We start from the raw sequence: 12,558 nt of genomic DNA on the forward strand, positions 1-12,558 counted from the left end.
TATGCTATCTCCCTCAGCTTCTACCCCTCTCCCCCTCCCTCTCCCTCTCTCTCCCTTTCTCCCTCTCTCTCTCTTCTCCCTTTCCCTCCCTCTCTCTCTCTCTCCCCATCTTTCCCTCTCTCTCCCTCTCTTTCCCTCTCCCTTCTCCCTTTCCCTCTCCCTCTCCCTCTCTCTCCCTCTCCCTTCTCCCTGTCTGTCTCTCCCTCTTCCCCTCTCTCTCTCCCTCTCCCTCTCTCCCTCTCTCTCCCTCTCTCCCTCTCTCTCCCTCCCTCCACACCCTTTCTCCTTTCTTTCTCTCTGTCTTTCTCTTTGTCTCTATCTTTATGTCTCTCTCACAGTACACAGGGCCTCACAGCACACAGCACACAGGGCCTCACAGCACACAGGGCCTCACAGCACACAGGGCCTCACAGCACACAGGGCCTCACAGCACACAGCACAGGGCCTCACAGCACACAGGGCCTCACAGCACACAGCACACAGGGCCTCACAGCACACAGGGCCTCACAGCACACAGCACACAGGGAGGAAGGAGGAGCCTGCTGGCTGGCTGACATGTTGTTAGCAGGGAGGGATGGGACAGTCACACCGGAGGACTTGTCATCTGACAGGATTAGTCCCTGGTGACAGGGCCATGTGTGTGTCACACACTGTCTCCCCAGGCCCTCTCCACCATGTGTGTGTCAGTGTGTGGCCCAAAGGTGTGTGTGTGTGTTTCTGGTGTGTCCTATTTGAGATGTCAAGATGTAATTCAGGCCAACATGCACTCCTAGGTCTCAACGTGCTCTCATAGGTCTCAACAGGAAGAGCACGGATTCCTGAATGTTGTTTTGCTGTACTAGAAATCTTCTGTCTAATAAGTTTCCCTCATCGACCCCCCACCTCCCCCCCCCCCCCATTGTCACACACCAATAAACACACGCTCGGACAGACTCGACTGTAATGTTCCATCTCATTAAGGTTGCAGGCAGCACAGATGGTGGCTTCTAAGATAACTGCACCTGGTTATATTTAGCTCCTCTGTAGAGAACTTGAGGGGGATCAAAACAAAGCTAGGGTGTCTGCTGGCGTGCCAACGCCGCCCTCCTCTCCCCACACACTCACGCTCCAGATGCCAGCAGAGTTGGGAGGATTCAGGAAGAATTAGCAATAAATAAGTCTTCATCTGGCCTCCAGAGCTGTGGTCTATAGCACACCCCCTCCCTCCTCCACAACTTGTGTTTTAGGAGGTTTGTGTTTTGCAAGGTTTTGCAGTAGGGAGTTTAGATGATGATGTGTGCGGTTGTGGCCAGCACAGCCTTAGATCTCATGGTCGTCCTGTCTTTGTTTGATGAGTAGAATCTCACGTCTTTGAAAAGTCTCCACACTCAGCTTTTTGCCTCTCTTTTGCCAAACTTTTGAAAACGTCCTTTTTTTTTCTCCGTCCAGCTGCTCTAGAAAATTACATTTCCAACTGCACCACCTCTGAAAATCTCTGCAACGCTCTCCCTTCCTGTCTCTCTTCCTTGCTGTCTCTCTCCCTTCCTGTCTCTCTCCCTTCCTGTCTCTCTCCCTTCCTGTCTCTCTTCCTTGCTGTCTCTCTCCCTTCCTGTCTCTCTCCCTTCCTGTCTCTCTCCCTTCCTGTCTTTCTTCCTTCCTGTCTCTCTCCCTCTCTGTTTACTGCAGCTTTTAATTACTGGCTGACCAATGACCTCGGAGGGCTGGGTGGGACAGGACGAGCTGCATGCTGGCTGGAACTCACTGTAATTCAAACAGATTATTTTCGTTCTGCTAATAGTCGAAAGTAGCAATAGAATGACTAAATGAGGCGATTGTGTAATTAGTTAGTCGCATCACATGAGGCACATGCAGCCTGTAATTGATTTAATGAAAGGTCACATAGACAATATGCTGTGTGGCCATAATAGCTAATGTTATAAAAGGCTGTTCTGTGGAGGAGCATTGATCACTCCCAGTCAAAGCCAGAGCTGCACATACAGTAAAGAACAGCTTCATCAACTCCACAGTGCAGCAGCAGGAGCATGCTGACACAGACTCACACACACACATACTTGTTGTACATAATGATTACACTAATGCAAAATGATGAGTTAACCAATTCATATGTTGATGGATTCTCAGTGCTGTTCTGGTCTGAGCAAGGGAAGCGCAGAACACAGTTAGGACACATCTCTCAACAAGTACGCAGTCGCCACAGCTGCTCCCACGTACTGCAATTTCTGTGGACCAATCGAATGACCAACTAACCGACAAAGCAAGCTCCAGAGCTGCTAGCTAGAGCTAAAAAGGAAAAATTGATTTAATGAAGAGGTAGGGGAGAGTGTGTGTGTAGGGGAGTGTGTGAAGGGGAGTGTGTGTGTAGGGGAGTGTGTGAAGGGGAGTGTGTGTGTAGGGGAGTGTGTGTGTAGGGGAGTGTGTGTTTAGGGGAGTGTGTGAAGGGGAGTGTGTGAAGGGGAGTGTGTGAAGGGGAGTGTGTGAAGGGGAGTGTGTGAAGGGGAGTGTGTGTGTAGGGGAGTGTGTGTGTAGGGGAGTGTGTGTGTAGGGGAGTGTGTGAAGGGGAGTGTGTGTGTAGGGGAGTGTGTGTGTAGGGGAGTGTGTGAAGGGGAGTGTGTGTGTAGGGGAGTGAGGAGGCCAGTGTGTGTGTAGGGGAGTGAGGAGGCCAGTGTGTGTGTAGGGCAGTGTGTTTCATACTACAGGAAGGTTAGTGAATACCCCATTCCTTCTTTGCTGTGTGAGGTTCATCTACAATATTGAACACGCTGCACTTAGATATAGTCTACCGCCTCATCCAGACAGTTGAAACATTGGAGAGAGAGAGAGAGAGAGAGAGTGAGAGAGTGTGTGTGTGTGTGTTCAGCGCACCTGCAAGCTGTGTACTAGAGTCCTCACTGTCCATCACCTGACGTTACACAACCGGAGCACATCCCCAAGCACACACACACACAGGCCTGCTAATGAGCCCCCCCCCCACACACACACAACACACACACAGGCCTGCTAATGAGCCCCCCCCCACACACACACAACACACACACAGGCCTGCTAATGAGCCCCCCCCCCCTACACACACACACACACACACACACAGATTCCAGGAAGAGACTAAATGGGTTTGATTTATTCATCACCCATTCCCACACACACATTACCAAGCAAACATCCACACACAGACACACCCCTCCCGTCAACAGCAGGCATGAGCACTCACACACACTCACGGTGCGTGTCCACTACAGTAGCGTGGGGCGTCGGCTTCAAATTAATTTCAATGAAACCGGGCCTTGACGCTCGCATAGGGCATTGTGGGAAGGCGAGCAATGCAAGTTGACATTTCTCAACTTTATGTACGAGGAGCATTAAACGCTAGCGTTGGCCAATCGGATTGGTTTCTTGTTTCTCATAATGTAGCAACCGTTTGTCCGATTACAGAGACGATGATAACATCGTGCCTGCACCTGGCGCAGGGTTGCCGATGTTGTCGTCGTCCCTGGTGTGTTTTTTGTACTTTTAAATTCAGTCTCGTCACATTATGTAACTTTCTTCTGTGCTAGCTGCATAGTCTAGCTAGCTCACCCGGCACACGATTGACATTCAACTTTGAAATGCTGGCTGGCAGTGACTCGCTAGCCAAAAAGTAAATGTGTAGTGGCTAGCCATAATCTAGCAATTGATTTTGTTATACACAAACTACAACAGTGACCTCAGAGAACTACAACTCTGTATTAACTTGTCGGACAGGCCCTCGGAGCGTGGTGTACTGTGGGAAGGCAAGCGGAGCAGAGCGTTAAGAAACGCTGTAGTGGACCGTCACACTCACAGGGTGTACAGCAGGTCACAGACCACACTGGGGGCTGATAGATGAACATCCCTGGAGACTAGTGTGTGAAGCCGTGCTCTCTGGGGGCTGATACATTAACATCCCTGTCATGCTGTCAGTGTTCCCCTCCGGGCCCTCACACACAAAAGACAACGCCGCTAAATGATCTGTCTGGATTGGACTCTCCCTTTTACAGTGGCTGTGCTCTGTAGGCCTACCTCTTCTGTTATATTATGGAATGGATTGCATTTATATAGCGCTTTTCTACCTTACGGGCACTCAAAGCGCTTTACAATGTTTTCCTCTCATTCACCCATTCATACTCACACTCATTCATTCAGACACAGTCAAACCGATATTATATGATCTCTGCTTCTCTCTGCACTGCCTACCTCTTCTGTAACATTATATATATGATCTCTGCTTCTCTCTGCACTGCCTACCTCTTCTGTAACAGTATATATATGATCTCTGCTTCTCTCTGCACTGCCTACCTCTTCTGTAACATTATATATATGATCTCTGCTTCTCTCTGCACTGCCTACCTCTTCTGTAACATTATATATATGATCTCTGCTTCTCTCTGCACTGCCTACCTCTTCTGTAACATTATATATATGATCTCTGCTTCTCTCTGCACTGCCTACCTCTTCTGTAACAGTATATATATGATCTCTGCTTTTCTCTGAACTGTAGGCCTACATTCAGCCGGCCACAGGATCTTCAATGGGATTCTGATGTGGCTTACATTTGTTGTTATAAATCTGGTGTATCCTATCCTAACACATTAATAGATAAATTATAGAAAGGTTATGGGGCATTCAAAAGGTTTCAGCTGAGTGCTGGCTGTGTTGAGGCCGTTGAAGGGCTCAGCCGACTGCAGCTAGATGTCCTTTACGATAGCAGCATTCAACCCCTGGACCTGTTTGTTTACCAGCTGAGCATTTGCATGGCCGGTTTATCGCCGTCGCCCGCGTTTCCTGTTTTGAGGGTTACAACAATAACAGACATGATTTATGGGAGAGATGGTAATCAGCCACCGAGGTGTTTATGAGGTCGTTCATTATTGACTTTGTTTTCTCTTTGTGTGTGTGTCGCGGCCAAGACACAGATGCCATTTTCTCTTGAAGCAGAGGATAATCATAGAAAACTGAGCAGTGTGTGTATGTGTGTATGTAAAAGTGTGAGGCCTTTGCTGAGTAACTAATACTGGGCTGTCATCTCTCCTTTCAGCCTCCATACCCACCATATTAAAAGCATTTCTCTCTCGCTGAAAGATGTCATCGATCTGCCCCCCTTTAGATGTGAAATAGAATCTGCTACGACTAATATCCTGCCGCTGATAGGCTCCCAGCCATGTGTGTGTCAGGATCTATACTCCAGCCGTACTGCAGTGAGGCGCAGGACTGTGATGGAGGAGAGAGCTTGTGCAGAGGTATATTTACAGGAGGGATACTGCCTAAAGTCCGGCCGAGGCATTCTTCCAGGACTGTTTGCAGTTGTCTCAGCTTCACGAACCATGGAGACGATTTGTATTTGAGTGGAATCCTTACCCCTTGATGTGTTTCAGAGTGCTTTGCGTTGTCAGATGATTAAACACGTCTTCCCTGTGTCCCAGGATTCATCTTGTTTTGCTGATATGTCACCCTCAGGGCCCTATATTAACGATCTGAAACGCAAGTATCAAACGCAAAAGGCAAGTAACTTTGTGGGCGGAGCTAGGGAGCTGTTGCTATGATACCGGCGGGATAAAGGACTCCTGCGCCCAACGCAAATCTAAAATGAGTTGGTCTGAAGTAGCTGCATCACTCATAGGTGTGGTTTGCGTGTAACGTGCAATAAACCAATCAGAGCGTCATCTCACATTCCCTTGAAGAGCAGCGCTTGTTCCATGGCGGATTGCTTTTATAATAGCAGATTTGCCAGGCGCACGTGTGACAAGTACATAACAGACGTTTTGCAAGTTCCGTCAGAGTTTTCCGGACCGTATCCATCCTTCACCGAGGATCGCCAAGTGGCTAACAACTAGCTAGCCTTCATCTTAGTGCCACTTAGCTCATGGCTAGCTGTCATTAATCTGGACAATGGGCCTCATTCTCGAACGCAGTTAAGAAGAATTTAAAAACGAATTTCTTCTGAATTTGATTTAGGAAAAGGATTTGTTCTGAACTTCAGAAGAGTTTCCGAACTCGAAAATGCAGTTGTCTCAAATGCGATTCCTTAAAAAACCACAAGGGGAATCGCATTCAAGAAAACTATACGTGTTGGAAGTGTTAATGAATTTGCGAGAAATTGTTGATGATTGCGTTCACATCAACTCTACAGACATCTTCGGATTAAAATAATTATAAAAAATGACCTTGCTTAGAGTGCACAGTGTTAGATCCAGTGGAGAACAATTCCACTGCTCATGTTACTGGTATGATGTTGTATGTGACAAATAAAACCTTTAACTTGCACTTGCACTTGAACATCATATAAATTCAACCAGGCCATCCAATTATCACTGATCACTCAACCTTTTTAAAGGGACGAGTGTGCACCCTAGGCATACAATATGGCACACTTGCTTTTCGCTAGGACATAACGTGCGTTAAGGCTGATTTATACTTCTGCGACTCCGTTAACAGACAGACGCACGCACGGAGTCGGACGGATCGTTTGAATTTATACTACTCCGACGGCTCTGCATGCTGAAAGCAATTCACCGCTAGAATAGTAGATGGCGCTGCACTGCAATGCTCGCTAGGTTATCAAAAAGTCGGAGCAAATTTACAAATTAGCCGCTTCATCAATAAAATAAGCACATTCTTAGCAACTACACTGCCCATTTCTCGTCACATTTTATTCAGATGCTGATTTACATGTACTGTTTAGCTGAAATATGAATTGTAAAAACTTACAACAATGGCGGTCAAAGGATTCTGTTCTCTTGTTGGTCACGGCAACCCTGCCCCTGAGCGGGGTTGCAAGCGGTTCTTAATACGGACCAATCACAGCCAAGAGGTATTGTAAAAAGACGCAGGGACAGACAGATAGCAGAGAATGTCTAATCAGAGCCTGTTTAAGGATAGCCTTGCCACTCCCTATTAAACCCCATTGTACCGAATTTGGCTGCAGTTCCACCAGAGTTCCACTGGGGGTGATCGCGAGCGAGTGCATGTTGAATGGGAGTCTATGGAGCTAAACAGCTAAATTTGTCTCTTTCGCCTGATTTATCGTTGAAAAATCTCCGATTTGATTGTAGTTTGTGCATGTTCAACATGGATTATAGGTCGAAAATTGAATGAACGAGTACTTATGTCCTTTTGATTTCTTACATGGTGAGTCGTTGTTGCCCATAACACGCTAGCATTCTGCTACTGAATGCTGATTGGTAAGTAAAGGACTGATACGACCAGAGTTCCCGCTTGATGGCATCCGAAGCGGAATCAGAATGTCGGAGCATTAGCAAGATTAGCAACAACATTAGCAAGCCAAAACTCTGTATTGACAGGAAGAGCCTAACCTGTCAGCTGTGTTGTCGATGCCCTGAGAGAAAAAAGTAAGTGACCAGAGCTTGCCGTCAAGCAGTAGCTCTGGTCGTACGATGTGTATGACGTCAATGACATTTTCAAAAGCTTTTTAGAACAGAAAGGCGACTTTCAAAAAATCTAAAACCCGGCAGTGTGTATTTTTTTGGCCTCCCCTTTCAAATTCAGAATTCAAATTACTAGACAAAAAATTATATCCTGAGAAAAGTGGATTTTGAGGGGTACCGCTCCATAGACCTCCATTATTCTGCGCTCGCTCGTCCCATGGAATTTCAACCAGTTCAGAACCCGGAAGTTTCCCGAGAGTGGCAGTTCTCTCTATATCAGACATTCTCTGGTCTAATATAGAGAGAACTGCCACTCTCGGGAAACTTCCTGGTTTCTGAATTCGAAAGGAGAGGCAAAAAAAATAAACACTTCTGGCTGTTAGATTGTTTTAAAGTTGCCTTTCTGTTCTAAAAAGCTTTTGAAAATGTCATTGACGTCATACACATTGTACGACCAGAGCAACTGCTTGACGGCAAGCTCTGGTCACTTACTTTTTTCTCTCAGGGCATCGACAACACAGCTGACAGGTTAGGCTCTCCCTGTCAATACACATGCTAGAAAGAGTTTTGGCTTGCAAATGTTGTTGCTAATGTTGCTAATGCTCCGACATTCTGATTCCTCTTCGGATGCCATCAGAAGGGAGCTCTGGTTGTATCAGTCCTTTACTTACCAATCAGGATTCAGTAGATGAATGCTAGCGTTTTATGGGCAACAACGACTCACCATGTAAGAAATCAAAAGGACATAAGTACTCGTTCATTCAACTTTCGACCTATAATCAATGTTGAACATGCACAAACTACAATCAAATCGGAGATTTTTCAACGACAATCAGGCGAAAGAGACACATTTAGCCGTTTAGCTCCATAGACTCCCATTCAACATGCACTCGCTCGTGATCACCCTCAGTGGAACTCTGGTGGAAATGCAGCTAAATTCGGTACAATGGGGTTTAATAGGGAGTGGCAAGGCTCTCCTTAAACAGGCTCTGCAGATAGTCAGGAAAATCAGGAGGTACACGCAGAGCTCTGCGAGGGCTCTGCAAGGACACGCTGAGGGCGTTTCTTGACGGAGAGGGCGTACCCCGTGTGCCTAAAAACGCAGAAGTATAAATCAGCCTTTAAGGCTTTTCTTGACTATCCGTCTGTCTGTGCGTCTTTTTACGGATACCCCTTGGCTGTGATTGGCCTTGAGTCTAACGCTGAGGCTATGTCAAAACACGGCAGGTCAAGGCATGGCTGTCGCCTATTATGCGGGCGATGCATTCTCACTCAAATTTCAAGACTTTCGTGACCCAAATCAAAATTCTAATGCGATAAATCAATGGGGAATCGCATTCTCTCTTAAAGTCTTTCCTCCTCAACCTTTTTGGAGCAGAATTCACCGAGATGAAATTATCAACTTAACCGAAACAGAGCAATAAAGTTAGCAACTTTAAAATCGGTTAAATAGACGTAATGAGTGGCACTGCACATAACATTAAGTAACATGGCATTTTATTATGTTTGAGGTATAACTTGTTCAGTGGGGCAAGTACATTTCTCTTCCACTTGCCCTACAAAAACATCCACTTGTCCCGGAAAAGCGGATGAGATGTGTCGATCCCTGAGATGTTTACATTGGAAGAACATGAAGGGAAGGGAAACAAGGCTTACAGAAGGTTTACAGAAGATCTACGACTCCAACTATTATTATGCTATCCATTTAAACAATAGTAGGAGAATCTGCCTTTAATCTTTTGGTATAGGATGAAATACCAGTCCGGGTTCCTCTTTCAGCTGTTGTTGCAGCCAACTGCACGGCACATTGTTAGGCATTTCTAAGGCCAATTCAGTAGGTAAGATGGCGGCGCAAAGCTACAGTGACGTCATGTGAATCAAATCAATATATCTATGTGCCTTGCCACTATTGGTCAAACAGGTTTGATCCATCATTACTGCAATTAGCCTGAATAATTTGGGTAAATGTGTAATTATGTAGGCCTATGGTTTGCAAAAATGGGAACTACTGCATCTGTGTAGATGAGAGAATCATAATGGATGTGCGTTATGCACACACTCCGTTATGGCTAAGCATGCGCCCTTAAAATAGCACCTGAATAACGCACCACCGACTTTAAACTACGTTTTTCCTGGTCAGTGGTGGAATTGTTTTCTGAAACTGCAAAATAGCACCGGGGAACGTTTGCGCCGGAATACGCCTCCTTTTTTCCCTGAACCGCCCCAAGGAGTGTAAGTTCATTCCCTAATTCACCGACGTGCGTCTGTGGAGGGAAAAGTCCGCTGTGCGTTGATTGCAAAAACAGAATGATACATGCGTCGGTGTTCAAAGTCAATTGCGCTGGGTGCAAGGTAGGGCCCTCAGTCTATATGTTGTAATATAGTTCCAATTCATTGCAAACCAAAAGTTGTATATACAGTATCTGTAAATATATTTTATATTTTATAAAGATCTCATCTTTGGCTTCATCTTAGTTGTATTGTGTAAAAGTAAAAGTACTCTGAACTCTGTACTTTGGACTGAGGTCACTTGTTTTTATGAGCTTCTCTCATGGCCAGAAATGTAATTATGCCCCTTAAAGATATCAGATTTTCACCTCAGCCATCTTCTGTCACACATGTTGCCCGACCCAGCTTTGTTCATATCAGCATTGAGGTCAGTGTTGGGCACCTTGTCCACTCTGTTCAGAGTCAGCATATTGCTTGTTGAGAGCCCTGACTGTGTTTGGCAGACTGCCAGAGTTGAGTCTTTCCTATACAGAACATCACAGCTGAGCTTGAACACATTATTTCAGCTCAGCCAACGAAAGAGTTAGGGTTAGGGACCGAAACAGAACTGCCAAAACGTTGGAGGCTGTTGTCAAATTCAACCTGTTTTACCAGCAGTGACATAGCCTTCCACACAACCTGCTTTACCAGCAGTGACATAGCCTTCTACACAACCTGCTTTACCAGCAGTGACATAACCTTCTACACAACCTGCTTTACCAGGAGTGACATAACCTTCTACACAACTTGCTTTACCAGCAGTGATCCACATAACCTTCTTTAGGCCTAAGGCAACTGATTTATGAAGGCAAATGTTTCCATTATATTGTGTTGAATAAGACGGTTTTGGTGTGTGCTTGTGTATATGAGTTTTTGTGTGTTCATTAATGAATGTGTGTGTATGAGTTTGTTTTCTGCATATGAATGTGTGTGTATGAGAGTTTGGTTTATGTGAATGTGTGTGTTGTTTGTAGTTTACTGCCTTCAGAAGTGTATTTTGTGTACACGTTGCATTTTCTGATTAGATTTTTTGTGTTTTTCAGAAGAAAGAATGGCTCTGTCTCAACTGCCAGACCCAGAGAGCGTTGTCCGGGAGCCTGGGTGATGCCACACCCCCTGTTCCTCAGCCAATGGGATCCCCACGCCACCCAGCTCCAGCCAATCAACAATCACCTCAGCAGAGGGGGCCCAATCAGCAAGCAGGGCTTAGGCCACCAGGCCCCCAACAGCAACAGAAACCTTCAGGTGCCCAAGTAAGTGGCCCTCCCTCCCCAGCCAAACAGCCAGGGGACTGCCCCCAAGCAACAGGTCCCACCCACCCCTCTCCTCAGCCCAAGGGCCCCACCCAACCTTCCCCCCAATCCAAAGGCACCACCCAACCTTCCCCCCAATCCAAAGGCCCAGCCCAACCTTCCCCCCAATCCAAAGGCACCACCCAACCTTCCCCCCAATCCAAAGGCACCACCCAACCTTCCCCCCAATCCAAAGGCCCAGCCCAACCTTTCCCCCAATCCAAAGGCCCAGCCCAGGCCTTCCCTCAACCTAAGGGCCCCACCCACCCCTCCCCTCAACCCTCCCCTCAACCCAAGGGCCCCACCCAACCTTCCTCCCACCCCAACGGTACAAACAAACCTTCCTCACAACCCAAGGGTACCACCAAAACCATCGCCCAGGGTAAAGGCCCTGCCCAGACCAAGGGTCCAGTCCAACCCTCCAGCCAGAACAAGGGCCCTGCCCAGCCCATCTCTGGTAAGGCAGCTTCCACCCCAGCCAAGGCTGGAACCACCCAGGCCAAGACTACAACCACCTCTGCTAAGACGACCACACCCCAGGTTAAACCCTCCGGTACCAGCCAGAACCGCAAACCCCAGCAGGGCCAGGAGAAGAATAAAGTCACAACTAAATCTCAGAAGGATGCAGATGTCAAAGCCACACCCAAGAAGGGAGGTCTGGAGGTAAAAGAACAGAAGAAGATGACTGACAACTCCCAGAAGTCAAGACACCATGAAGTGAGCTGCCTGCTACCTTCTCACCTCTACCACTCTTCTTTGTTTGTTGTCTTTTTGATTTTTGACGGATGTGTTTTTGTTATCAGCCGGGGGTATCTTCATCTTTGTGGTCTTTTAGATGTTGGATGATCTTCATCACTCATCATCCTCCTGCTGACTCATCCCCATGACCAGCACGGTCATCTTGCTCATCATCAACCATCACAAATCATCATCTTCATCATTTATAATTTAGTTCTTCATGCCTCATCATAATTCCTCCTTTATAATTCATCACATACTCATCCTGTATGATAAAGGCTCTTCATCACTGCACATCAACAACATCCCTTGCAATCCTTTATCATCATCATCATCATCATCATCATCATCATCATCATCATCATCATCATCATCATCATCATCATCATCAGGGTGAATCATCACTGTTACCACCGTCCTGCCCCCCTTCCCATCCCTCCATCCGTCCACTCCATATATCCATCCATCTGTTGGCTCCATCCATCCCCCCATCCATCCATTCCCTAGCTGTGTACCAGGTGACTGTGTGGAGGCATGTTGGTGCACCAGCAACACAGTCATCCTTGATCTGTTGAGTCAAAGTGAAACACGCAACAACATCATTTACATCATTATTTAAGAATTTAGATTTATTTTTGCATGATGTTCATTCTCTACCATTATTTTTCAATGTATGATAAGGACAAATGAAAAGACAAATCAGTCAAGCATGTATCCAAAATGTTTTTTGGTTTGTTAAACTGTTGTTGTTTGTTTGCTTTATTCTTTGTCTTAAATTCGCATTGTGTCACCTGTGTGTACATAATATCTTGTCTTTGTGATTTGTCAATGACTGAATGCAAAGTGCTTATTTTCTAACACCT

At 46.4% G+C, this 12,558-nt stretch overlaps 1 protein-coding gene across 1 annotated transcript in view; it reads left to right on the top strand.

Moving 5' to 3' along the window:
• The window catches only part of LOC146272223 (protein bassoon-like), a 66,317-nt gene that overhangs the window by 39,422 nt on the left and 14,337 nt on the right, over positions 1–12,558 (top strand). Inside the window, 2 exon segments of the mRNA XM_084705272.1 lie at positions 10,709–11,217; positions 11,332–11,674. Coding sequence (XP_084561398.1) covers positions 10,709–11,217; positions 11,332–11,674 — 852 coding nt within the window.

The sequence above is a fragment of the Hypomesus nipponensis genome, chromosome 9, assembly GCF_054491055.1.
Source record: "Hypomesus nipponensis isolate SF chromosome 9, ASM5449105v1, whole genome shotgun sequence".
NCBI lineage: Eukaryota > Metazoa > Chordata > Actinopteri > Osmeriformes > Osmeridae > Hypomesus > Hypomesus nipponensis.